Here is a 26,584-nt window from a genome sequence, read left to right on the forward strand (position 1 = left end):
CCGAGACGGCCGGAGTGCTTTAAATAAAATGGCTACGTGGATGTGTTTTTCGGAACATTTTTCTTTTTAAAACTTTGACGTAAGGGATTTTTAACGTAAATTGTACTAGTTCTTCATGAGTTTGTTTTTCGAACATTTAGCGCTAGGAATTTTCAAATGAATTATAACAACTCTTCACAGGAGTTAGCTTTTCGAATACTTGCTAAGGTTCTTTTTTTTTTTTAAGGTAAGGTAGGAAATGTTGGGGGGGGGTTTCTGTTCTTAATGAAACACCTGCGCTCTTATTTTTTCCTCCTTTTGTGATGTCTGATCTGGCAGATCAGAAGACATTTGAATAAAAAATAAAAGAAAATTGTTTTCTGTTGATTTTTGTGAAATAAGTGATTTTTTTTTCTTTTTTTAAAGAACATATGAACCTGGATTTTGGATTTTGTGCTATTTGTGTCCCACGTGCGAATGCCGCTATTGTCTGGAAGGTCTTGCGATCACCGGTTCGCGCGTTTTTCGGCGATCGAGGTTCATTCTTGGTTTAGTCGTGAGCGCCTGTTGGCGGAGAAATAAAACCTAATCTCGCATCGCGCCAGAGTAGACACCGAAACTGCAGGTAACAATTTGAGTGGCTGTTAATTTGTTTGGTTGGTAGATTGGTTGGTTGGTTTTTTCCCCTTTTTTCTCTCTTTACATTGTCAACGAAGTGATGCGCGGCAAATATTTCACCCCTTTAAGGCGAGAGAGTTCTCGTATCGACGTATGGATGGACTTTTTTTCGCGTCTGACTGCCCTCATATCAATTTCAATTCAATATTACATTCATATTCAATTTCAATATACGGCGTTTGGAGCACCGTTTCGTTCAATTATCCTATTTCCATACGACATTTTTATTTGTTTGTTGTTTGGGGGTGCGTCTGAAAGCTCTATTTCCGTACGTCGTATATAAGCGGGGCTTAGCTTATTCGCAACGCGCAATTAGGGCCTCTACTACAGATGAGTCCAGCTCAAAGTATTTAAACAAAAAGCGCAAGTCCCGCACAAAGTTTGTACTGTGCAACGTAGAAACTCTTGTACATAATGTATCTATGAGCTTCACATGAAAGTTCAACTGAGCACGAGGTCTGAACGCTCTCATACGATTATCGAATATCGGGGCGTTGCGTCTGGGTGAACTCGTATCAAAAAGTATGTCGCATATCCATACGTCGTATGAATATACCACGTTGTCTGAAAGCGCTGTACGAACTTGTACATGTTGTTCAAGGTTTCATGAGTTCATTTATAGGCCTATCTTACACCTTGCCCTATACACCTACGCGAGTAAAGATTTGGGAAGGCTGTTTCTTTCCCTTTTTCTTGTTTCTTTTTCTTATTTATCTTCAGTGACACACGGCAAGTAATTTGTACATGTTGTATATCAGTTTGATGCGTTATCTCTCTATACACCGTACGTGCCTGTGTGACGATTTGCGTAAACTTAAGATGGAGTTTTTCGTTACTTTTTCGTTATGTTGTTTCTTCGCTGAGTGATGCACTGCGAAAGTATCTGCATTTTGTATTAGCTTGTTGCGTCTTTGTTGCTACACCGTATACGTATATGTAACAAGTTGAATAGATTGAAGTTTATATATTCTTCCGCCTTTCGGAAAAACAAAACTAAACAAAACAAAAAACATAAAACTTTCACTTTTTGCACTGGTGCTGATGATAACTATATTGTCGCAAAGCTGTATAAGAGAGGTGTGTATACTTCGACTGTTTTTTGTTTTCATTAGTCATCTTTTCTTTCTTGTTAGTGATTACGGTTTGTAAAAGGACTTGAATATCTTAATAATGTGAGGGTCTTTTTTTGCGTTGACATCTAATTCTTTGTAAATTATATTTTACTTCTGATTGTTTTGATTTATAGATATTGCTGTCTTCTTATAGGTACAATATTTAGATTTCCCCTTGCTTTTGATGATAACTTCGAAATTCGACGATTGGCGAAATGATTTACCTATACCCTTGCACCTGAAAGTGACGCCATGTAACTTAGTATTAAAGCATCTTCACTATTAGGCATCACCAGACCGCAGGAATGTTAGCTTTTGTATTTCTAGAATTGAAATTCACCGTTCTGTGGTGCATGCTTAGGTGGAATAATATATCAATTGTTTTTAAATCCAAAGAGTAAGACTAAATGAGTAAGGATAATAACAGGAGTGACTAAATCGTACTAATCCTATATCTGTTACCTTTTGATCCACGTGTGCGTCTGCAATGTGTAGGCATAATCTATTATAAGGATGTGGACCAAAGATGGAGGGAGTGGGATTCGGCTGTTTCCCCCTTCCAAGTGGGGAGGTTCTTGCATAGAGTCGATATTCAACGGTCTGGAACACACTTTTGTAGGATATTTACAAAATTTTCAATCCAGAAAGCAAGAAAAACGAGTAGGCCTGGCAAGAACAATGTAAATGGCTAAATTGTATAGTAGCCTTGTATAATAGTAGCTTTATTATATAAATACATTTCCTTTTGTATCAGACGTGCACTTTGAATTTCTGTTCACTACCCCCATCCTGTGTAGAAATGGAATATATTGTGGTTCATTAGTGACTGGAGGTTTTACCAACATCTTTTGTATGTTTGAAGTAAAGAAACTTACATCATTACAGATTTTGCATCTCACCATCCATTCTCAGTGAATCTCCCGCCATGAGCGACAAAGTCCTTGTGATCGGAAGTGGAGGGCGGGAGCACTGCCTGGCTTGGAAGCTGGCTCAGTCTGCCTTAGTTGCCGAGGTGATGGTCGCCCCTGGCAATGCCGGAACAGCCAACTGTGGCAAGATTAGCAGCATGGGTAATTGTCAATGGTACTTTGCTTTGCTGTAAATCTGTATTCATAATATATGCCATGTATGCCAGCCTATACTTTTGCGATGAGTTCATCCTAGAACAACTGACTGCAAGTTTAAGTAAGGCTCGGATGAGATAGAATTCTATGTAGTTTTTTAATAGAAAAACACAGATGTGTGCGGAAATGTACGTACGCAACGTTGATACGGCACATTTTGGTAAATTGCACATTTTGGTAAATTACCAAAATGTGCAGTTACCAAAATGTGCAGGACACTGACGGCACATTTTGATAACTTTCTGCTCCTCCACAATCATCACAAAAACAAATTGTAAGTGCAGTTGGTTTTTGTCCCCACCGAATGAGTTCGGCAGCCTAAAGGCCGTGTCACACCTTTCCGGGCAAGCTACGCGGGCTTGTTGCGAGTAAGGTTTTTCCAGCACGCAGGAAAATTATCTCGCCCGTAGTTGCCCGGAGCTGCGCACGCAAGTCTTGAGCAGCACCTCGCAGGCAACTCCCACGCAGGTACTTCGCAGTCCCCGTATGCGGTCAGCGCGGCTAAGATAATGACATTCTGTCATTTCTGTTGGACTACTGCCATTCCTTCAGATGAATTTCTGAGTTGTTAGCCCCACGCGCCTGGCACGCAGGTCACACAGAATACCCGCAAGAAGAACATAAGTGGCACGCATCCAGCAAGTAAGACACATGCACAACTCGCCCAAATCCTTTGTTTGCCCTCAGAAATTGTCAGGTATGCTGGAAAATCCTCACACGCAACAAGCCCGCGTAGCTTGCCCGGAAAGGTGTGACAAGGCCTTAACATGGTTACGGGTAAAAAGGATTTGCGTGCGCACCTCCGGGCGACTACGGGTGAGATACGTGCTAGGTACTGTTACGTGCAGGTCATCTACGGGGACCTCCGGGTAATAAAAATTGTTCTTCGCAAGTCGCACGCAAGGCTTGCCCGGAAAGATGTGACACGGCCTGTAAGGCCTTGTCACACCTTTCCGGGCAAGCTACGCGGGCTTGTTGCGAGTAGGGTTTTTTCAGTACCCAGGAAAATATTCTGCGGGCGGACAAGAATGTTGACGAGTTTCGCACTTGTGTCTTATCTGCTAGACGCGTGCTACTTACCTTCTACTTGCGTGTATTCCGTTTGACCTGCGTGAGAACTTTGAAACCGATCCGTTTTCTGTTACGAGCGACTTACGGGTACTGGGAAGTACCTGCGTTGGAGTTGTCTGCAAGGTGCTGCCGGTAAGGGTCTCCTACTGGTGTTCTGCGTATACCCCCGCAACTCACTCGGAACATATTTTGAACATGCTCAAGGCCTTGTCATACCGTATCTTGGGAAGTTTGACTTGCGGGGAAGCAAATTTGCTACCCGGAGTTCTCCGCAGTTGGTCCGCACCTGACAGTACCTTATTAATAGCGCGTATCTCGCCTGTACGTTATTTGCCCGGAGGTGCGCACGCAAGTCCGATTTACCCGCAGCTAAGTTTACAGCACGGCCAAAACTTTTTTCCGGGTGAGTCGTGGGAATTGCCCGCAGAGGTATACGCAGAACGCCAGTAGGAGGCCCTTAGCGGAAGCACCTCGCAGGCAACTCCCACGCATGTATTTCGCAGTCCCCGTATGCGGCCAAATTAATGACATTCTGTGGTACTTCTGCCATTCCTTCAGAGGAATTGCTTCACTGAGTTGTCAGCCCCACGCACCTGGCACGCAGGTCACACAGCATACCCGCCCGAAAAGCAATCGCAATAGCTTACTCGAGCCTTCAGCTCGGGTGAGCTAAATATTGCCTGTCTTTACTGCAGGACCATATCACCTTAACTCCTTGACCGTGAAAATAATCTCAAGCCCATCCGTGGGTTTTTAGTTCAGTTACCAAAATGTGCAGATTGTCCAAAATGTGCAGGCAAATCCACTTTTAACAGCACATTTTGATAACAGTTGATCCCGTCAGGTATAGGTGCACTATCGGCACATTTTGGTAAATTACCAAAATGTGCAGTTACCGAAATGTGCCGTGACATAGTGACGGCACATTTTGGTAATTTTCGTATACTTTCCTACATGGTACTTCTTTCAATAATCCTATACTTCCAAAAACGTTCAACGGGATACTATAATCCTTAACATCTGCAATATTAAATTTACATACATTCCACATTCCCACTTTCCATTTTTTTCAAAAACATTTCATTTATATTCAATTTATGTTTGCTATATCTTGGCTATCAACACTTAAATTTTTGAAAATACTATATATTTCTTATTTGATCTCTTTCCAAAATATGACCCACTCTATGAATTTATTTTGTAAATAAATTCTTCATGTAACTATTTTACCTCCAAAAATGTAGTTCCTACTATTTATCATCTTTAAAAATGGGTTGATTTTGCCTTCAAAAAACTCCTATTCCTTTCCATGTTTTGCCGAACGTCAGAAGTTTAATGGAGACGCCTTCAAAAATAACAATTTTACGTCATATACAGAAATTTGAACTCCCCGTCTTTCTTTCCTGAGCCAATCATCAAAGTATAATATTTCCAACCAATGTTCATTTCACCATTGAGAAAGGCGTGTTAACTACAGTTATAACCCTTTGAGTTTTCACAAGTTTATCATCCTCACGCCACCGTCGCATGTAGATCTGATTAAAATCGTTCTATTATTAAGTCTTTCAAAATTGTCTGCCTAATAAGACTTATCTAATATGATTATTCATGAAGAAAATGAAATTGCTGACAACTATTTTTTTCTCTTGTTGAAAAATTAACATCTGTAACAACAGTAACTGTTTATACCCTATAATTCCACTTCAAGAAGCACAAAACGTCCGTTATCATCTTTCCCTGTATCAAAAGTCTGTATTCAGTCATGGCTTACCAAGACTCCTCTACGATGATTAATGTATCACCATGCCCAAATATAATTTGCTTTCTCCATTCCCTTTCCTATACTTTTTTTCGCAATATCATGTGTACTATAAGTTTCTTGCAACACAACTATGCTCCCTCTCTTCACTTTAGCCCAATCCAAAATCATTTTCCTCTTACTTCCATCCCGAAAACCCCGGACATAATGTATAACAACGCTGACAGAATAATTCAACATGCCATCAGCATTTATCTTTATGGAGAAACTTTAAGCGAAAGATGCTACCACGAGAATGATGGCTGTAACCAACTCACATGATTCACCACTCTGTACCCGACCCCACCAATCAACATAACAACTAATCTCGCAAACTCACCGTTCATCTGCCTATATCAAAAAAAAAAGTGCCCGCTATCATTAAAACCAAAATTCTACACACAAAATACGCATGACCTTACCTTCAATTATTATCAGACACCTTTGTCCAAATTCTAAACTCCGTTATTCCCCCTCATCAAATCCATGAAATAACAATGAACATAAAACCTTCGAAATAAACATGAATAACCAGCACATCCCACAATCCCATCGTCATATCATATATTCAGTCATTTCATCTGTATTGTATCTTCTTGATACCTATACTGCTCAGCACAACCCATCCTCCATTAAATCACTTTAAATGCTAGTAACCGATATGTTCGTCGTTCGTTCGTATTGATATTCTTTCTGCTTCTCAAATCAAAACAAAATAAATTACATGGGGGTGACAAATTCAGACAAAATATAACCAATGACAAAGAAGCAATACAATGTCCCACGTAATAATGTCCCTCCAAACCGAACAAAAGCAAAGCATGAGAAGAAGAAAAATCGACCCTTCATCTCTCTTATCATTTTATCAGCTATACAGTACCCCACATTTCAGTTGGTGGTGCACTGTATTGAAACTCATTACTGTACTGCAGCCCCTGCAGTTCCAAACGAAACACCTCGGCCCTGCCTTTAAAGCCGCAGTCCTGGCTCCGTCATTCACCCAGCTACAAACTGCACAGGGGAAAAAAATCAGAAAACTGAATTATTCCCTTGTTGACTTGTGTGTCGGGGGGGGGGGGGGGGGGGGGTCAAAGGAACTATTATTACGAACTATGCCCACAGGGCACAACTCTTCCGGCAGTGCGCTAAGTTCATGTAAATAAGTTGCCACTCCCCGCAACACCGCATTCATGTGTAGGGAGCGTTAACTCTGACTTTACCATAATCCCAACCATAACAGTCCCCAATCAAAACACTGCATTCCATGCATCTTATATTGTTATATCATGTATCAGTTCAGTCAGAAGTAACTGTGAAATATCTTTTTGCCAAAAGCCACCCCAACAGTCTGAAGTACGCCCTCCAAAATTATCCTGAATACATAATGAGCATATCCCTCATAAAAAAAAAAACAAACAAACATTGCCTACTCTTCCTTGAAATAGCTCATTATACATACCATAACACATAAAATCAGATTTGCCTTGAATGTTATGTACTGAGACATGGCATTATACTCGTCGACACTTTATACTTCAACAGTAACTCAAGTTCAAGGGTAAATTCAGTCCAAATATAAGTTAGTATATAAAAAGAGTAAAATCTGTTTCCCAGAAAAATTAGCGAAACTTTGAAATGTCATAACTTCATTATTTTTCACCCGATTTCGATCAAAAGTTTACTTGTGAACTAGTAATATTCTACTCTTTCTTATCAGACTAACTAAGTTATTTCGACTGGATTGTTTCCCCTTTAACCAAACATAATCATGATTTATTAAACTCGAAATATTCTATGTTATGTCCTCATTATTTTATCGAATACACACTCAAAATGAATGTGAAATAATCTCCTACATTCTGTTATTCTTTATATACACTCATGGCGGCCAAAAACAAAACACCCGCACACTATACTTCTTTTTTTTTTCCCCAAATACTCGAGTAGTACTTATTCACCTACAATCAAATAATAATTTAAAAAAATCAATTCCCTTAGGTTTTCTTTCGATGGAAATAACGAATAAACTATTTGATTGAACTGAAACTATTGAATTGACATGGTACCAGTAGTAGTACATGTACTTCAATCATACAAAAAACTGACTCAGGTTTTTTTCACAGAACTCTATTAGAGTTCTGTGTTGGTTTTTTTTTTTTTTTTTCTGCGCTAGTGGTTGTGTCGCCCTCTTTGGCCTCCTACGAGCCAATGCAATAGAGTATTCAGAATCCATGAATGGAGGGTTGCGGTAAAATTATGTATTGTATCCTCCCTAACTGGGGCGATGACAGCTATGAAAGGTCACGAATCCCGTGCTTCGGTAGTGAATTTATCTACAAGGGTGGATATTATCGACGTTCATTGCCATTACACAGGCAAAAAGTAAGTTTTTGTACGGCGTTAATGCAGTCTCCATTTTAACGGTCCCACGCGTACACTTTGGCGTCTGCTCCGTAGGGATCTACTAGACAGTGCAGTACGCGCGTGCGCCCGTGTATTCTCCTCTGCATTGCCATTGCATCGCATACAGCTGTAGGCCTAGGTAAAGTAGCTCTAGGTAGAGAGGTCTATAGTATAAATAAGTTAATTGTACTAGTATATTATTGTGTAGTTTTGGTTTAGTTGGGGCAGAAGGTTTCCAACTTTGTGAGTGTGCAGTGTAGATCCTATGTGGATGTGGGAAGTGTGTGTGTCGCCTGTCGGTGTGTTTGTGAGATTAAATGAGAATGTAGGAATTGTACTACAACTGTAGACCACTACTAGGAATCAGTCAGTAGGATAGGACTTGGGAGAGCTCGAGAGTTGATCGTATCACCGTACGCTTTTTTTCGTGGCTTTGAATTCCTTACTCAGAGGACGAAATTTCTGCCAAAAATAGCACGAGTTATTCACAAAGTTCTGAAAATTACAAATTTGGCAAAATTATGAAAATCATTCACTCTGATTTTTGGAAAATAGACATCAAATAAATTTATACCCTCTCCAAAAAAGTTGTCTTTTTGCGCGGTGTAAAATCACATTATAATTCCAGACACGATTTTCGCAATGGAATAATCAACGTCTTTCGCACCTTGTCCTTGGCCTTTACACCAGAATCACAATTTATCCCACAAATCACCGAACACAATCTCATCGAGCGGACGACAAAGAAAAAATCTACAAATGTTGCTCAAATTTCATATTTTTATATCGTAAAATGTCTATCTTGAACATTTCGAACAGTTCACGCAATAAAACCTTATAAAAAATTGACAGTCGAATTTTACAGTGCTTTGTCTATGGGAGCGCGGGTGTCGAGTTTGCGGGCCTTGCGGGCCCCTTCCTTAATGCACAACTTTTCACATCGTTCACGTTTGAGGAAGATAGCTTCAAATTTTCGGTATCGATCAGTGAACTTGTGCATTGTGGTTCTATTGGAATCTTCAGCATTTTTCCTGTATGTGAGTAGGATTTCATAGAATTTCAGTGACGAAATGTGTTTTAAACATGCAAAGATATGAACTATGACGAGGTGCGGGTCACTCAACTATAAATCTGAGGTAAAATGTGAATTTCTTTGCGATTTTACATTTATGTGTCGCATGAACTATATCAGTAAATCTTGTCAACTGGACTTACTAGCCGGAGCCTACAACACGACAGTTTGGAAGATTCCTTGCAGCGCTTTCCAAAATTCCCCGACCCTGTTACGGGTCAACAACCAATTGCCGCCAAAGATCAGTCAGCCTGATGAAGCATCCCGGAGAGGATGTGAAACGTCGCTACCTGGTACTCTAAATTACAAGTAAGTCCAGTTGACCAGATTTCATGAGATACTTAACCTGGATGACTGAGAACATTCACAGACATATTTTTTTGTCACATTTTTTTTTTTTGCGATTTCGGTCCAAGATTAATCTACGAAGTCTCGCGTGTACTGAATGTCATCAGTACGCAAAAATATGCGTGTCCGGCATTACCATGCTGTCCGGTAATACCAAACCTGTATATACCTCATGCATGAATGAGGAAATATGAAACTAAGAACATGAACTTGATGATCAGAACATGTAATTATAGAGTCTAAACGGTTAGATTTCTAGAATCTAACGATTAATTCTTACTTTAAGAAATTCAGAGGTTATTTGATGACAGTTGGTCTTGAAATGGCTGAGTTCATGCAAGCCGCCCATGATTCGACCACAACGCTGTCCAAGTAGGAACCTATGTATTTCTGTGCCCTGTTGAACAGAACCTTGGGGCTTGGTCGAATCTTGGTGTTCATGGTGTTGTTGGTGCCGATATTTACCGTACCGTGGTACTAGACCTGTCTATATTTTTCTAGTAAGATATCCGAAGCGATCCTATATACATATTGTAGTAATAAAATGTGACAGGCCACAACTTTGTCTTACCATGTTTTTGGATATAGATACCCTCAGTCATTTCAAAACCAATTTTCATCAAATAAACTTTCAGTTCCCTAGAGAGTTTTATGCTCTTTAACATTTCATAGAGAGTAGTTTCTGAATATCTCGCAAAACATTCACAGCTGGCATCATACTGGTGTTCCAATACTCAAATTAAACCTAAACCAGAATTTTTCTCTTTCCTTGGTGGTGGAATTAAATAGGAGAAAAAAAAATGGCCCAAGTCAACAAGTTGCTCATTTATTTTACCTTGACCCCCCCCCCCCCTAAAGAAACAAAAATATGTTCTGCAGCCTCTGTTCAGATTTGACAATCCCCATATTCTTATGCTTTCTATGCATATCACGCTTCATGCATCACTGTGTATAGCTGTGCTATCGGAAACATAATCCATGCATCAACCGCAAAACTGCTAGGATGTTGAATAACATCCAGTGTGACCACCTGGCTGACAGGTTTTCTCCCCTCAAATTTGTTGCCAATGACAAAGACTTCTTGTTTTATAGCCTGATTGTTGAGAATTTTGTTTAAAAAAAATGTTTTAGTATAAAGGTTTTATGTGGTTTTTAATGTGGGAATAAAGACAAAGAGAAATCATGCCATTGATTGTGTCGCCCTCTTGTGTCATTTGAGGTTATGTTTGGTCAGCCTGTGAGTCACACCTAATTGTAATCAAGTTCCATGGAGAACTGCAGTGAATTTGCGTAATTGTGTCCTTCCTAACTGACACTGGATCAGTACTTTTGATGTCCACATGTCTGGTTTGATACAAAGGTTGTACATGCACATCCCCCGTGCTGACATCATATTCCTCTGTCACAGGTAACGATGTGCCTGTTAGCGACTTTTCCGCCCTGGCCGAGTGGTGCAAGAAGCAAGGCGTAGACCTGGTGGTGGTGGGGCCCGAGGCTCCTCTCGCTGCTGGTATAGCTGATGCCTTGGGGGAGGCGGGTGTGGCCTGCTTCGGACCATCAAGGGCTGCAGCAGAGATAGAGTCCAGTAAGGTCTTTGCCAAGGGCTTCATGGACAGGCATAAGATTCCTACAGCGAGATGGAAAAGCTTCACTGAAGTTGAAGAGGCCTGTCAACACATCAACACGTGAGTCTGCTTTTGCAGCTCTACTTTCATTTCTTAGTCTGAATTCTTGTGTGCTGTATAAAATAATATTGGTAGCCAAATGTGCTCAGTTGACAACGAGTTGATTTTGCTATAACACATGTTTCCCATATACATCTGCCCAAGTGTACTCAGGACTGGTTATACCCCCGCCAAAAGAAGTTTGAAGGGGGTATATAGGAATCAGCGGACGGTCAGTCGGGCGGTCGGTCGAGCGGTCGGTCCGTTGCAAATCTTGCATCGCGAACTACTTCCTCAGTTTTCAACCGATTCCCATAAAACTTGGCACAGATGTGTGCCTTGGGTTGTAGATGTGCAAGACGTATTTTTTGACAGTACCCAAAAGTATGTTGCCATGGTAACGGCATATTATGGGCAAAAATGGGTACAAATCTTGCGTCGCGAACTCCTCCCACAGTTTTTGATCAGTTTTTATGAAATTAGGTACAGATGTTCATCTGAATATGTTAATGTGCAAGACACATATTTCCGCAGTGGCAAAAAGTGCGTTGCCATGGTAACGGCATGTTATTGGTAAAATATAGGGCAAAATGCTTCATGGCAAAACTGCTTCATCAGTGTTCTTCCAATTCTCATGGAATTCATATTGAATGTTTGTCTTAGGATATAGGTCAGCATGACACATTTCTTGACAGTGACAAAAAGTATGTTGCCATGGTAACAGCTCACATATTATGAGCCAAATGATGGAAAATTTTGTGTTGCAAACTACTTCCTCAGTTTTTGCCCAATTTCCATGAAACTTGGTACAGATGTGTGCCTTTGGTTGTAGATGTGCAAGACGCATTTTTCGACAGTACCCGAAAGTATGTTGCCGTGGTAACGGCATATTAATGGCAGAAGATCAGGGAAAGATCTTGCGGATTTAACTACTTCCTCAGTTTTTTGACCAAAGCTTATGAAATGTTGTTTTGACCAAAGCTTATGAAATGTTGTTTGGCGGGGGTATAACCAGTCGCTGTAGCGACATTTCTAGTCTTTAATGGGTTAACAGTGAGACAGATGTTCCTTTTGATAATACAGACTCACAATAATTATAGTAGACTCTCTTTACTTAGAATAAATCTGTCCTTGAAGAAAGTGATCTGATCATGATCTAAAATTTCATCATGTTCTGTTGAATTATGGAATGTTTAGCCAGAGACAAACTGACAGTAGATAGATACATTTGAGCAAGCCCTTTCAACGTGGCAACACTGTGATATGCAATGGCCCTCTGGAAGAGGTACTCTGGGTATAAAGACTATATCATTATTATTATCCTCTGTTGTTGTTGTTGTTGTTGTTGTTGTTGTTGTTGTTGTTGTTGTTGTTGTTGTTGTTGTTGTTGTTGTTGTTGTTGTTGTTGTTGTTGTTGTTGTTGTTGTTGTTGTTGTTGTTGTTGTTGTTAATCTCTCCTTACTCCATCTCTTTCCAGAGCACCCTACAAGGCCTTTGTAGTCAAAGCTAGTGGGTTGGCAGCAGGGAAGGGTGTTGTGGTAGCCACCTGCCAGGAAGAAGCCTGTGAAGCTGTGAAAAACATCCTCCAGGTGGGTCATTAAAAGGAAGGAAAAATGCAAAGAATGCGTGATGGGAAGACCTGAGGTTTTCATGTTGCAAGAAGGACTTTCAACAGTGTTTCACATTCCTTAGCACGAGTGCGACTTAAAAGAAAGTGATGGTGAAATGGAATCTTGGCTTTGTTTTTTCTAAAAAATTTTCAGAGGCAGAATCACTGTCAGTAATTCAAGCAGTGATTTAGGTGAGAAAAGTAGGATTTTGTGGTGTAATGAATTGTTCAGGAATTGTTCAGCGCTTAGGAAATATGAATTCTGCCAATTCGTAGTCAGTTTGTATGGAATTACGTGACACGGCTGTCAGTGATGTAACTTGTAAATCATGCCTTTTTTTTCTCTGCTCAGAACAAAGCATTTGGGATGGCTGGTGAAAGTGTGGTCATTGAGGAACTTTTGGAAGGAGAAGAAATCTCTGTGAGTATGCAGTTTATTTTCTTCCTCTTCTTTTCCTTCTTATCCTGCAGAGATGCCATCAGTCTCTCATTACTCTTTGACCTCTGAAAAGGTGGAATTATGGGAAGTAAACTTCAGAAGAAATAGGGCACCATGATTTTTGCACTACCCACCTATTTTGACATTTCAAAGCTCTTTAGGTTTGATCTGCTTGTTTTGAATGTGATTGTTTCTACTCAAGCTTTATTGTAGTGCAATAACGTGAAAAGTTTGATGGATAGTCTGTTGCTAAATATTATTTCTTATTGCAGGAGAATGTTTCTTTCAGCAAATGTGTTATTTTAACCCGTTCCTCCTGCGATTCTCCCAGAACCTCAAATGCCCCTTTCCACGGTCAACTGCCTTTTGCTATCAACTGATGCAAAATATTAATTGGACATGAGATATGAATAGAGCTTGCGCAGTGTCTCGCAAACTCTTTTGTAATATATTATAAGAGCACTTAAATGGAGTCAGTGAAAGTCAAAAATCCAGTGAGCTGTGCCTTGATAGTTAGGTATCTTCCAACAAGTTTTTAATGTAAAATGAGTTCACTACTATGTTGGGAAAAAAGATAGAGTAGGCAGTAATACACAAAGTTTTGATACAGAAAAAAAAGCAACTATTGATCGAAGAAACTCTTACAATCAAGGCCTTTTATCTGGGCAGCATAACACAAATGAACATGAATTTAGGTCACAAATGCAGACACTCTTGTGTACCATTTGGGAACCTGGGATATGTGAAACAGGGTTGAACAAGGTGATGGATTGTAGAGGATGTCCCAAAAGTTGGGTGTATAAATTGCAGTATGTGTCCTTGTCCACAGTGCCAGCCCTATTCTTGTTTATTCAGTTTTGCTCTTGAAATGTTCTCAACAACAGGTGCTGGCATTCTGTGATAGAACCAACTTTGAGCCCATGCCACCTGCCCAGGACTACAAGCGGGTCCACAATGGAGACCAGGGACCGAACACTGGTGGTATGGGGGCCTACTCTCCCTGCCCTCAGGTACTTACCCTACCCCATTACCTCAAACCCCTCCCCCTCCCCCTCCCCCCCCCCATTACCTCAAACCCCTCCCTTCCCCCCCCCCCCCCCACACGCACACACTCATACTACACCGGCCTTGCAGAACTATTGGTTGTTTGGTGGCAGGACTGATGTGTACTGGTGATGTGAGGGCTCTACTCAGGTGCTTTCCTCAGTTCTCCTTCTACCAGACCCCTTTTCCTAAAGTTGCAATTTGACACCTTTTTTTTCATTCAATCATTAGTTTAAAACCAAAAGTTGAAGGAAATGGTCTAAGTTTCAGCAGAATCAGACCGACAATGGAAATTGCAAAGGAGTTTTTAAAGTATGACATTGTGAACAAAAACTCAACTGGATGGAAGAGTTCATCGATTTGAATAATTTTGCAGTACCTGCTGCCTGCTGTAAGGATTAGAACCAGCCTTGGCTGTCGATGAAGTTAGTGGTCAAGTGGATAAGATGCCTGTCCAGAGATCAGGAGGTCATGGGTTCATATTCTGCTTGAAAGTGTATGCCCATGATTTCTTTTGTCATGACTACTACCAAAAAGATTGATCAATTCAGTGCTCATTTATGTCGATGCAGGACAATTTGTCTATCATTTACAGGTGCGGATCCAGGAATTCATATTTCTGGTGGCACTTCCGGGTTTCATTTCATTTTGTTTCATTTTTATTTCTTTTGTTTTTCACGAAAAATAAAGGGGGGCGTGCGCCGGTTGCGCCCCCCTCTGGATCCGCCACTGATTTACTATAAAACGGAAGAAACTCTCCAGTTTCAGAGAGTCAGTTTGTAAGCTTAGTCGTGGATTGCTCCTCGTAATTCCTAGTGCCAACAATCGTCGACAGATTAAACTTTAATCAAATTTTTGTAAGCTGAGGTAGGCAAGCTGCTACTTGTGATTAGTAAACCTCATTAATCTTGATTTGATACATGTGCATCATAGGCATCCATGCTGTAGGAAAATATGTATTAGTATGATCTTTACCCAGGATGAATTTAAGATACATATTTGTCATTAATTTTTGAGAAATGATGCAGTATTTGGTATCCCAATGTACCAACTAAAAATTGGCCATTTTGTTTGACTGTTATCATAATTTTTTCTTTCTTATAAGCATACCTGAGGTTTAATGGATAGAAGTAATTTTTAGTATCTCAACACAACAGTAAATGATATCTGATACATCAAATAAATTCCATAGTTTACCTAATTACTGTTTTTCTCTCTCTCTCTCTGATTACAATAACGAACAGTATAATACTAATGCCCTGCCACCGTAGTGGTGATTTATGCAGCGTATATGAGTGCAGCTTACTCAGCTGCATTAGGCAGCACTCAACATCAGTGCCAGTACCAGTGCACTGTGCATTACTAGCCCACATAAGAAAATAAGTAATTACAGGTCGAGTATGTGGATTATAATGATCTCAATCTAACTTTCTGTCCAAAATGCTGGATATAGTTGTTTAAATAAGAATTTTAAAAAAGACATGATTGTTGTGATTATGCTAAATGCATCGTATCAGGGATGAATTGGCATTGGGATTGTTATTTCTGATCCCTAAACTGGCAACTTTGATAGTAATGTGTATTAGTGTACATACAATTTATACCAGTATTAAGAACAACTTTGTGCTACACAGCTTCGTAATTTGAGGTGTGTTGCATCAAATGATGCTGTCCCAATGTTCGGTGTAGAAGGGATTGGGTTTACAGTTCACAGTGCATTCTCTTAGAATTGTGTGGCCAAACTAGACTGTCACGTTTATGCATCATGTTACCTTCTTCCCTCAGGTCCCGAAGCAAATCTTGCAACAGATAAATGAAGAAGTCCTCCAGAGAGCAGTAAATGGCATGAAAGCAGATGGACGACCATACAAGGGTGAGTTGGGCTAGAATTGTGTCACATGAATGTTGGGATCATCTGAATATCAGGCAGTGGACAAGGTCAGGAGAAATTTGACAGAAAAAGATGATGCACCATGAAGCACGTAGTGTACATTTTGTATATATCTGTAGGTGTGCCTTCCTCCCCCGTGAAGTAGCTAGCTAAATTTTGAAGTCCTTTGTTTTTGGGAGCCACAAATAATTCATTTCTAAGATCTTACTTTCCTTCAGTAAAGAGCTTACACATGCACTTATACACAGAGACTAGGATTTTCAGGATCTCTTGGTTTATAGGTCTTTTTTTTTTTTCAATGCAGCAACTGTGAATGAAGCCTACAGACAAACAAATACATGCAGTGAGGAGCAAAGTGTGCGTCACATTCAATGTACTGGATGACCTCCGTATCAGGAGTTTACTTGTAGCATGTAGTGTACGTGTTGCAGGGTTGCTAAGTCCCCCTCATCCTGCTAGAGTCTGACTAAAATATTATAATCTCTCTCCATGTCTGGAGAAAGGGCATTTCAGAGCCTCCCTGATCTTGGAATCAATTTTGTTCCTTGAGATGAATGTAACATACTTGTATCTCCCTGGTTCAGATATGTGAATGTCGGTAGCCCTGTCATTGGTCTTTCATGTAAGTAATTTAGTTGTTGTTCAGTCTTAACCTTAAACATAAATAAGAAACTTACATTCAGTGTAAGGTTGATTTTGAACATTCTTGTAATGCAAAAAGGTTTGCATCATGATACAGTGTGACATTTTGATAGTTTTACGTGCACCCATGATTAGTGTCATTCTCAGCATTCTTTTGTGGTCCTGTGGAATGAAATGCCCTCACTGTCGACCTTTTCAGGAGTTCTGTATGCTGGTCTGATGCTAACTTCGAATGGCCCTCGTGTCCTCGAGTTCAACTGTCGCTTCGGTGACCCGGAAACTCAGGTCGTGCTCCCCCTCCTCAGGAGTGACCTGTATGCCACCATGAAGGCGTGTGTTGACGGCAACCTGCCCAGCGTACCTCCCAGTTTCCATTACAACAGACATGCAGTGGCAATAGTCCTTGCCAGTGGCGGTTATCCAGGGTTGTACACAAAAGGCCACGAAATAACAGGTTAGAGATTCTGTCTAGAATAAAGTACTTTCTGTTTGGTTTGTGGTATGTTTTCATGACTTTATGACCATACTTCCTTTTTGCTTTTTCTTCAGAGAATACTGCTGAAAGACAATTGTAAGCCTAACTGTCTAAAAACTTTCTGTACAGAATGATATAAGTAAGTTTGCTAGTTGTGTATTGTATTCGGAGTCTATTTTAATGCGTACAATTTTACTTTGGGAATGAAATGGAGTTGTTACAATGTACATTGAATGATTCATTTATATTCTTAATTATATGGTCAGGATAAGTTTAATGAAACAGGGATCTGTCCTTCTTGAAAGTTATGCAGATAGAGTGAAGGACCTTGGGAGTTTTGTTGAATTGAGTTAAACTGAAAAAGTCTTTATTAAAAATTGGACTGGCGACCCAAGGTCGAATTGCACAGATGTACATCATCATACAAAAGTATACATTGACATAAAAGCAATAATTTCATTACATCGATTGAAATTTACACATCAACACATTCAAAATTACATATAAATGATACCAAAGATATGACTTTTAAAGATTATTAGTTAACTATGGAATACTTCATGTCCAACCAGAAATGATAAAAGAAGAACCAGTAACAGAGGAGACCTGCACAAAATCTTACCAAAAGCAAAATATTATAAATTCCTAAAACTTCATCACAGTCAGAAAAGGTTGTTTTAGATAAAATGATGGAAAACAGATTAAACAGGATAATAAATTCAGAATATACTTGATGTGTGTCTTATCCATTCTACTGACACATCGTCTAGTACGAGTGTCTGAGATCAAGATTGGTCAGGGAGCTTGTATTATAAACTTTCTATCTCTCTCTCTCCCCATCTCTCTCTTTCTCCCTCCAAATCATTCAAGGACTGGATGCAGTGACCAGCCAGCAGGACACAATGGTCATCCACGCGGGAACGACCAGCAAGGACGGGAGGCTGGTCACCTCTGGTGGCCGCGTCCTGGCCGTCGTGGCCACTGCAGCTGACTTACCGACCGCAGCCCTCCTGGCCAACGAGGGTGCGAGGAAGGTCCAGTTTGAGGGATGCTTTCACCGAACAGACATAGCGAAAGGAGCATGCAATTTTCTCAATCAGAATGGGTGTGTCTGAATTTCGCTAAATAAATCCTTCTACACTGTCATATTGTCCACATTCTTCCATGTCTGACTGCGCATATATGTGTTTCTTTAACCCGTTGAGGACGAGTCCCCGAGTATACTCCGGCAGGTGTCTATGGGAAATGCATGTTGTAGCAAAAATCAAACCGTCCTCAACGGGTTAAAGATTCACTCCAAGAAAAAAATGCAAGTATAAGAATCTGTCATCGCAGTTGTGAAGAAGCAAGCTTGTGCCTCTCTGCTTTTCCAAAGTGTCAGAGCATGAAAAGTTGTTTTTCTTTGTTTTTTTGTTTGGAGAGAGAGGAGAGAAAAAGGAGACACGAGTGCTCAGGTTTTAAGCAAGTAACTCTGTGAAGTGATTTATCACCAACATTTACATTTCTGCACATCACACTGTCCTGCAAAGTCTAAAATTTAACCAGGGGAAAACAAATGACACAAATCCTCTGTCAATACTGTCATATTCAATAGTCAATACCATATTCTCTCTTTTGTTGTGTTAAATCATTTGTTATTGTCTGTATGTATTACATGATATATTTATATATTTTGTATTACTTTCTATGTTTGATGTATATTCATCACTCAAAGGCCTCTTTAGGCCGGCCGTCCGTGTGACGGGTGTGATTTTTTAATAAAGAAGAAATTAAACTAAACTAAACTGATGCCTACGTAATAAGGATACATGAACGTGAATAACTAAAAAATTATGGTCATGTAGACAGGATAACTGATGCCTTGTATTTTCATTAGCATGTTGAGGAGCAGCAAATTCTGACCATTTCCTGATTTTTATCCTTGTCCATCACCCAGATTAGCAGGCCTGACATACAATTCCGGTGGCATGGATATCACCACAGGCAAGTCCCTAGTAGCAGCCATTGAGGCCCTGGCTACAGCCAGGGCAGGGTGTGATGCAGCCATGGGGGGCTTTGGGGGTCTGTTTGATGTCCAGACGGCAGGCTACAAGGACCCCATCTTGGTATTAGGCACTGATGGGGTGGGGACAAAGTTAAAGGTAGGTGAGGAAGTTGTTTTGATATATTATTGATCAATTGACGAGGGCAATGTTCAAGTTTTTTGTTATTTTCTATAACGATATGTCTCTATCATTGATACAAAGAGTTGATTCAATTTTATTGTGTCCATCTGTCTGTCTAGGTACATCAGGTAGTTTTTTTTTTTTTTTAGGAAATGGTTATGATTTTCATTAAGCTTTATGCTACAATTTTTTTTGTAAGTTAAAAAAAAAGACATAATATTAAGTAGATGGATCAAAGGTGAGAGTCGCCTCAGTGATTCCAGCAATATTTCATGTATTGTAAAAGCTGTTTTGTTTTTTGGTTTTTTTTGGTTTTTTTTTTTTTTTTTTGGGGGGGGGATTTGTTTTTGCGAGGAATTAATTTGAATGTGATGTAGTGAATCCCCATAGAGCCACAAATTTCACAACACCCAAAATCATCACCTGATCTTGATTGCATTAAATTGCACGAAAATGTCAACATGTTCATTTCTTGGCATTTGACCCCTTCTGAGCTAGGGCGAAACCATGGCCATGGATGGCTGGATATGTGCGTGCTAGCGTGTCTAATGTTACGCACATCCCTCTTTTATCAACAAACCTTGATACTAAGTACATGTTCAGTGAAGTGGCAGAGTGAACACACGGGCATTAGTGCAGTGAGGATAGCCTCGGTGCCATATCGCGAAAACATCTCGCAAAAATGTCTGTGACTTCCTCGTTTGTGAAAATACCTGTATGTGAAAAGAATAACTTTTACATTATTCAGCATTTTACAGTATCAGAATCAGTGTCAGCTCATAGTATGACAGCATTTCACTGATCAGTGGTATAGGGCAAAATCAAGTTTGTTTGTTTGTTTGTTTGCTTTTATTTCTGCATTCAATCAGATGCAATTTGAATGCAAACTTCAAAAAGTACAAAGACAAAGAATAACAAGTGCAGTGAAATAAATCGATAACAGTACATAAATAGATTCACATAGGTGATTGCATTGAGCAATGTAGATACACAGAAACATAAAATAAAATATACAGTATTTTTCAGTAAACAACAGAGATAATTGAATGCAGGAGACCACCATCATAAGCGATTAAGCTTGAAGTATATGTCGACAATCAAATTATGCATTTCTCATCTGAGGAGGAGGAAATGTGTTAAAGGTCAAGTTCAATTCAGATTGTTTTTTTAATCCTAGGAATTCAAATGTGTGTTTATATGACATAATTAGGCAATTTTAATCAACATTGGTCCAGATTTATTGCATTACAAAGCAACTACACTTGGGTAAAGCATAGTAAACATCACTACAGTTAAACTGTATACAGCCATAGTTACCTTGCTCAAACACAGTGCAATACTCCTAAGGTCTTAATTCGTCAACATTGTAATATCATATTATCAAACACCTCTTGTTTACCATGGGACACTAGAGCAAGAAAACAATGTTTAATACATTTTCATAGTGTTATTGGAATATTGTCTGTCTGTCTGTCTGTTTCTCATCGACCAGCGGGATGACATGACAGTATCTGACTCTTTGTGAATTAGTTGTGATTTGAGCCCAATTTGTGTACTGTATGCAATAGATAGCCCAGATTTGTGATCTCCATGGGACGATTGGCCAGGACCTGGTGGCCATGTGTGTCAATGACATCTTGGCCCACGGGGCGGAGCCCCTCTTCTTCCTGGACTACTTCTCCTACAGCAAGCTGGATGTGGGCGTGGCAGCAGATGTCATGGGCGGAGTCGCAGAGGGATGCAAAAGGGCTGGCTGTGCCCTGTTAGGTGAGATGCCAGCTCCTGTGTCAGTCCTTTTACAATCGACTAACAAAAAAAAAAAAAAAATATGCCCAAAAACAAAAAGCTTGTGGAACATCACCCGATGACTGGCAGAATATAGCTTGTTGATCAAAAATTCTCAGTATCCTATCACATTCAGTTAAAAGAACTACAATGCAACCATGATGATGACATATACATATATACAGTGAGCACTCACATCTGGTGTTAGAATGAACAATGATCTCCATGGGATGGGTTGTTAAGGGAGTTATACTAGCCCTCAAACCACACCCAAAACCAGACCAGTCTCACCATCCGACTCTTACAATTACAGGGGGAGAGACAGCCGAGATGCCAGGGATGTATCCACCCAATGCGTATGACTTGACAGGCTTTGCGGTGGGCGCCGTGGAGCGAAGCCAGATGCTGCCACGGGTGGAGGACATCCGGGAGGGTGATGCAGTCCTGGGTGTGGACTCATCTGGTATCCACAGCAACGGCTGCAGCCTAGTGCAGCATCTCGTAGAGCAGGAGGGGATGAGCTATGGAGACAGCTGTTTTTTTCAGCCTGGAATGACTCTAGGTACGCCATGTCCAGAAGTACCTCTTCCTTCTCATTACCCTTCATATTTTCATCAATTTTTTTTCCAAGAAAGGTACTTGGTATCAGAACATATATATATATTTTTTTGTATTTCTTTTGATATTCCCAAAGCATGAAACACTCAGAGCTTGATTGATAATTGTTTAGCTTTGACAATGATAGAGAGTGCTTTATCCTGCTGTTAGAGTCTTCACGTCAACAAGGCAAAGAACTATATCTGAAACTTCAAAATTGGGTTCTAATAACCAGAAAAACAAATAGAATACACATCATAATGATAAATATTGTTGCTGAAGGGCAATTCTACTAAACATTCAAATTGGCTTGAATGAATATAGTAAGATAGTAACAACTGTAGATGTTTCATCAAAATCTGACCTAAACAAAAAAAGACTAAGAAGCATGGTGTGGAGTGGCATCATAATAGTGTTTTTTCCATGTGTATTGGACAAGATGTTTCATTTAAAAAAAGAAAAAAAGAAAAAAAAAAGTAGATTTTTGAGTGTCTTGTATTAAAATTGTGTGCATGATTGATTGACCTCTCTTGGAAGAGAGCAGCAGTGGAAGGATTTTGTGTTCATTTTCTCTGGTGATGTAGGGGAGGCTCTGTTGACACCAACAAAGATCTATGCCAAGACTCTCCTCCCAGCCATGCGCTCTGGGAAGGTCAAGGCCTTTGCTCACATCACGGGCGGTGGCCTCGTGGAGAACATCCCCCGGATCCTGCCGCAGTCCCTGGCCGTCCAGCTGGATGCGTCGCATTGGAGCGTTCCGCAGGTCTTTGGGTGGATCGCCCACCATGGAGGGGTGGAGGAAGCCAAGATGGCGTGCACTTTCAACTGTGGGGTGGGCGGGGTCCTGGTGGCAGGACCGGAGGACGAGGCAGAAGTGAGGAGGATGGTGGCGGAGATGGGAGAGACTGTCTGGAGGATAGGAGAGGTGGTGGCAAAGTCTGGAGGTTCGTGTCATCCTCACACAGCCCCTTTCCAGTTTGTGGGGCATCTTTATTTTTTGGAAGAGAAGTCTATGTGAACCTGCATCACTAAACCAACAAAAAGTTGCTAGGAAAAAGTTTTTAGTTTACCTTTGATATTTGAATACACACTTGCAGCTTGAAAAAAAAATGTATATATATATTTAACTCACCATAATCCCAAATACCTGACTATCACTATGAAGGTTCAGATTGTCATGAAATTGGGCATTCCCATTAGTCTCATTCTATTCATGATTATTTCAAGATATCAATGCAAGTGTTTACTGTTATGCACACTTTCATGTCCCTACTAGTTTTATAATGAATGTGACTAAAATTAGACCAAAAGGAATTCAGTTTGGTCTTACACAGACTATACAAAATGTAACTTACACTGTTTTCCAAGTTTCAGCTTCAGGTGACAGAGGGGTTGTTCTTTCAATAGTGCCAAAAATATCCAAAAAGTCATCCTTGTTGACCCAAAGCACATAATACTTCAAAGCCTACCTAAAACTCATGAGTAACCTTCCTAGAGATTTACTAGTCTATGCCTGGTGAGGTCATAATATATTGTTGATTATACTATTATTCCACAACTTATACACATACTATTGCTGAACAGTAAAGGATGTATGGATGTGCCTCTGTACTCACAGTTTAAAAAAAAAAAAGAATCTTGAGCATGGGGTTAATTAACAGATGTGTATGCCAGTGGTTAGAAATATGAAAATGTATTTTGTCCCATAATACAACCTTGCCATTATACCCTCGAAGAAGTCTGAGATATATCTTCCAGAGTTAGTGTTCTATTATCGATACTCCTCTGTTTATTGGATTTTCTAGATGGACCTCTGGTATCGATCATGGGTCTTTCATCTGCCTTGTCTCGCTCCTACATGTCAGCAGTCAAAAACTCTGAAAAGAAGCTTAGAGTGGCAGTTCTCATTTCAGGCACAGGTGGGAAAGAAGTTAGTTTGTGTTTTTATGTATGCTTTAATATGTACGTATGTACATGCATGTTCATCCTTTTTTTTTCTATCTCTCTTTGTTTGTTTGCGTGTGAATGAACATCATGCCGTTAACATTGGTATCTTTACATTTGATTTCCAGCTGCTATTGTCATGAATGACCCTAGAACATACAGGCTGGAATGAATACAGGTTCTTTATCAGGTCCTTTCAGTCATATAACGTCGCTGGGGCGACAAGACCTCGTATCTACAAAATGTCAAATGTTCAGGAGAGCCCAAAAACATGGCAGCCAAGGCACCGTGGCGAATGGGATAGCCTTTCCTTTGACATGCCGTGGTGGCTTCATTTTTGGAGTAAGACAGTTGGGATTTAGACAGGACATCACTTAACCCATTATTTGACCATTAATCCAAAAAAGTCATTTTCACCAAAATTGCAGATACAAGGTCTTGTCACCCCAGCAACGATAAAGTGCTGGAGGTGTCTCATTGCTGTGCCATGATTAAATTAAAAAAAAAAAAATAGGATGGAGGAAAACTAAAAGAAGTTTCTGTCCCTGAGTGTTGCACTGTGTTCTGATCACATCAAGGGATTCATTTCAGTGTCACCTGAAATTTGTTAGTACTTTGAGCCATATCACATCTAGCTACATGTACGTCCCTATGTTTCCCAAGAGGAACGTGAGTGAGGGATTCTCCCTCAAGTGGTAAAACCTTTCATTGATAAGTTGGACTAAAACCTTTTTTTCTTTTGACTGGTAGGCACCAATCTGCAAGGACTCATCAACCACACCAAAGACCCAAAGGCAAGGTCAAGAGCAGAGATTGCCCTGGTCATCTCCAACATCCCCGACGTCCTAGGGCTGGAGAGGGCCAGGAAGGCTGGTATCCCCACCCAGGTGAGATAGAAGCGGGCAAGCCAGAGTCACTTGATCCCGCTGTGCCAAACTGTAAATCGTTCCACAGCAAATTGAAGGTTAGAGATAAGAGGTCCCACATGAAGGATGCTGTCGTAGGATGTGTTACAGCAGAAATGTGATGTTCCTGACTTTAATGTGACTGCCCTCACATGTACAGTGAGATTAGAAATGAAAGCATTGTTAAATGTCACCCTTGGTGCAGCAGTAGATAGGTAAGAGGTTGTCATTGAATGTGTGGAAGGCTTGTACCATTCAACATTTTGTCAGTACTATGGAAGCACTTCCAAAGATGTACATGCTTTGTTCTCTCTTTGATTTTGGCTGAGGGAAATGGGATGATGTGAGTAGCTTTACCAACTTATCGCTGTTCGGGCAAAAAACCTCATATCTCATAAAATTTCAAATGTTCAGGAGAGCGAAAAAACATGGCTGCCAAAGCACTATAACAAATGGGTCACCTTTCCATTGGCATGCTATGGTGGCTTCAGTTTTGGGATAAGACAGCTAGGATTTGGACAGGACATCACTTAACAGATTATCTGACAATTGACCAAAAAAAGCAATTTTCACCAAAATTTGAGATACAAGGTCTCGTCACCCCAGTGACATTATGCCATGATGTTACTTGCTTAGGGCTGTGATTAAGCTACAATACAGGAACCCATTCAAACCAAGTAAATATGGTTATATCTTTTTCCCTGACTTAAAGCTGTATGCCATCTGCTGGCAATTTGATCTTATCCCACTAATTTTGTTGTTGCATTATGAGTCCTGAATCCACACACAGTTACATATTGAGACATGGTTTTTCTCTGTTTAAAAACAATGCAGGTGATAAGCCACAAGGGTCTGAAGAGGATGGACTTTGACATGAGGGTGCATGCAGCCCTGGAGGCAGCCAGCATCGAGTTTGTCTGTCTGGCCGGCTTCATGCGCATCCTTAGCAGAGAGTTTGTTGCCCGCTGGCACGGCCGCCTCATCAACATCCACCCCTCCCTGCTCCCGTCCTTCAGGGGGGTGAACGCCCATCAGCTGGTGCTTGAAGCTGGCGTTAGATTGACCGGCTGCACTGTCCATTACGTGGTGGTGAGTGGTCAGATCTTGGGACAAGGATTGTTAACATGGCAGGCTTGGAAACATTATTTGTGTATTTGGCTTAGTTGGCAGGTAGCATTTGAGTTGAAACTACCTCAAGCAAAAGTACAGCCAATACATTGAGCAATGAGAAATTTTACAATTACTGATCCACAGAATTTCAGATAATCTTAGTATTCTGAAACTGAACCTCAACAAGAAAAAGCAACAACAAAACTACTCATGTACAATAATGATCTGTCAATCTTCTCATCCTTTCACAATCCGACAGGAAGAGGTTGATGCGGGAGCCATCTTGGTCCAAGAGTCCGTTCCTGTGCTGCCGGGAGACACAGTGAAGACCCTACAGGAGAGGGTCAAGACAGCAGAGCATGTAGCTTACCCCAGAGCGCTGGAGCTCATCACCACAGGTCGGGGGAGGCTTGGGGATGATGGCAAGATTGCCTGGAAAATGGACTTATAGTAGGAGATCACAGCAAACTCCTCCATCATTCAATCACAAGTTTTTTTAGCTCACCAGAGCCAAAGGCTCAAGTGAGCTTTTGCGATCATTCATTGTCCAGCGTCCATTGTGCATTGTGCATAAACTTTTTTACGGTTTCAAATTCTTCTAGAAAACCCCAAGACGGATTTTTGACCTCCTCCCCCCCCCCCCCCCCCAAAAAAATAATAATAGTAATGGATGAAAAGTTTGCTTTGTTTTGCAGTAATAGAGTGCAAGAACTTGCGATGCTCAGGTGA

General features: G+C 40.5%; 1 protein-coding gene across 1 annotated transcript; it reads left to right on the forward strand.

The window, feature by feature from the left end:
* The first annotated feature begins 2,694 nt into the window (after positions 1 to 2,694).
* LOC139745012 (trifunctional purine biosynthetic protein adenosine-3-like) lies at positions 2,695 to 26,306 on the forward strand. The gene is made up of 16 exons (XM_071655419.1): positions 2,695 to 2,839; positions 10,994 to 11,270; positions 12,727 to 12,838; positions 13,211 to 13,279; positions 14,182 to 14,307; positions 16,127 to 16,214; positions 17,074 to 17,328; positions 18,220 to 18,454; positions 19,286 to 19,490; positions 21,083 to 21,281; positions 21,613 to 21,861; positions 22,481 to 22,840; positions 23,702 to 23,815; positions 24,591 to 24,727; positions 25,580 to 25,834; positions 26,115 to 26,306. The coding sequence occupies exons 1-16, from the start codon at positions 2,695 to 2,697 to the stop codon at positions 26,304 to 26,306; spliced, it is 3,018 nt and encodes a 1,005-aa protein (XP_071511520.1).
* Positions 26,307 to 26,584: the final 278 nt, after the last annotated feature.

The sequence above is a fragment of the Diadema antillarum genome, unplaced genomic scaffold (genome assembly GCF_040938485.1).
Source record: "Diadema antillarum isolate AM-2024a unplaced genomic scaffold, OU_Dant_1.0 seq00001229_RagTag, whole genome shotgun sequence".
NCBI classification, from domain to species: domain Eukaryota; kingdom Metazoa; phylum Echinodermata; class Echinoidea; order Diadematoida; family Diadematidae; genus Diadema; species Diadema antillarum.

What these genes read in the sequence shown, in the direction of transcription:
- LOC139745012 (XM_071655419.1), top strand. Translation starts at nt 2,695, where the DNA reads ATGAGCGACAAAGTCCTTGTGATCGGAAGTGGAGGGCGGGAGCACTGC. An exon ending in TGGAAGGAGAAGAAATCTCT is followed by an intron (nt 13,280 to 14,181) that starts GTGAGTATGCAG and finishes TCTCAACAACAG; the next exon opens with GTGCTGGCATTCTGTGATAG. An exon ending in TCAGCCTGGAATGACTCTAG is followed by an intron (nt 21,862 to 22,480) that starts GTACGCCATGTC and finishes CTGGTGATGTAG; the next exon opens with GGGAGGCTCTGTTGACACCA.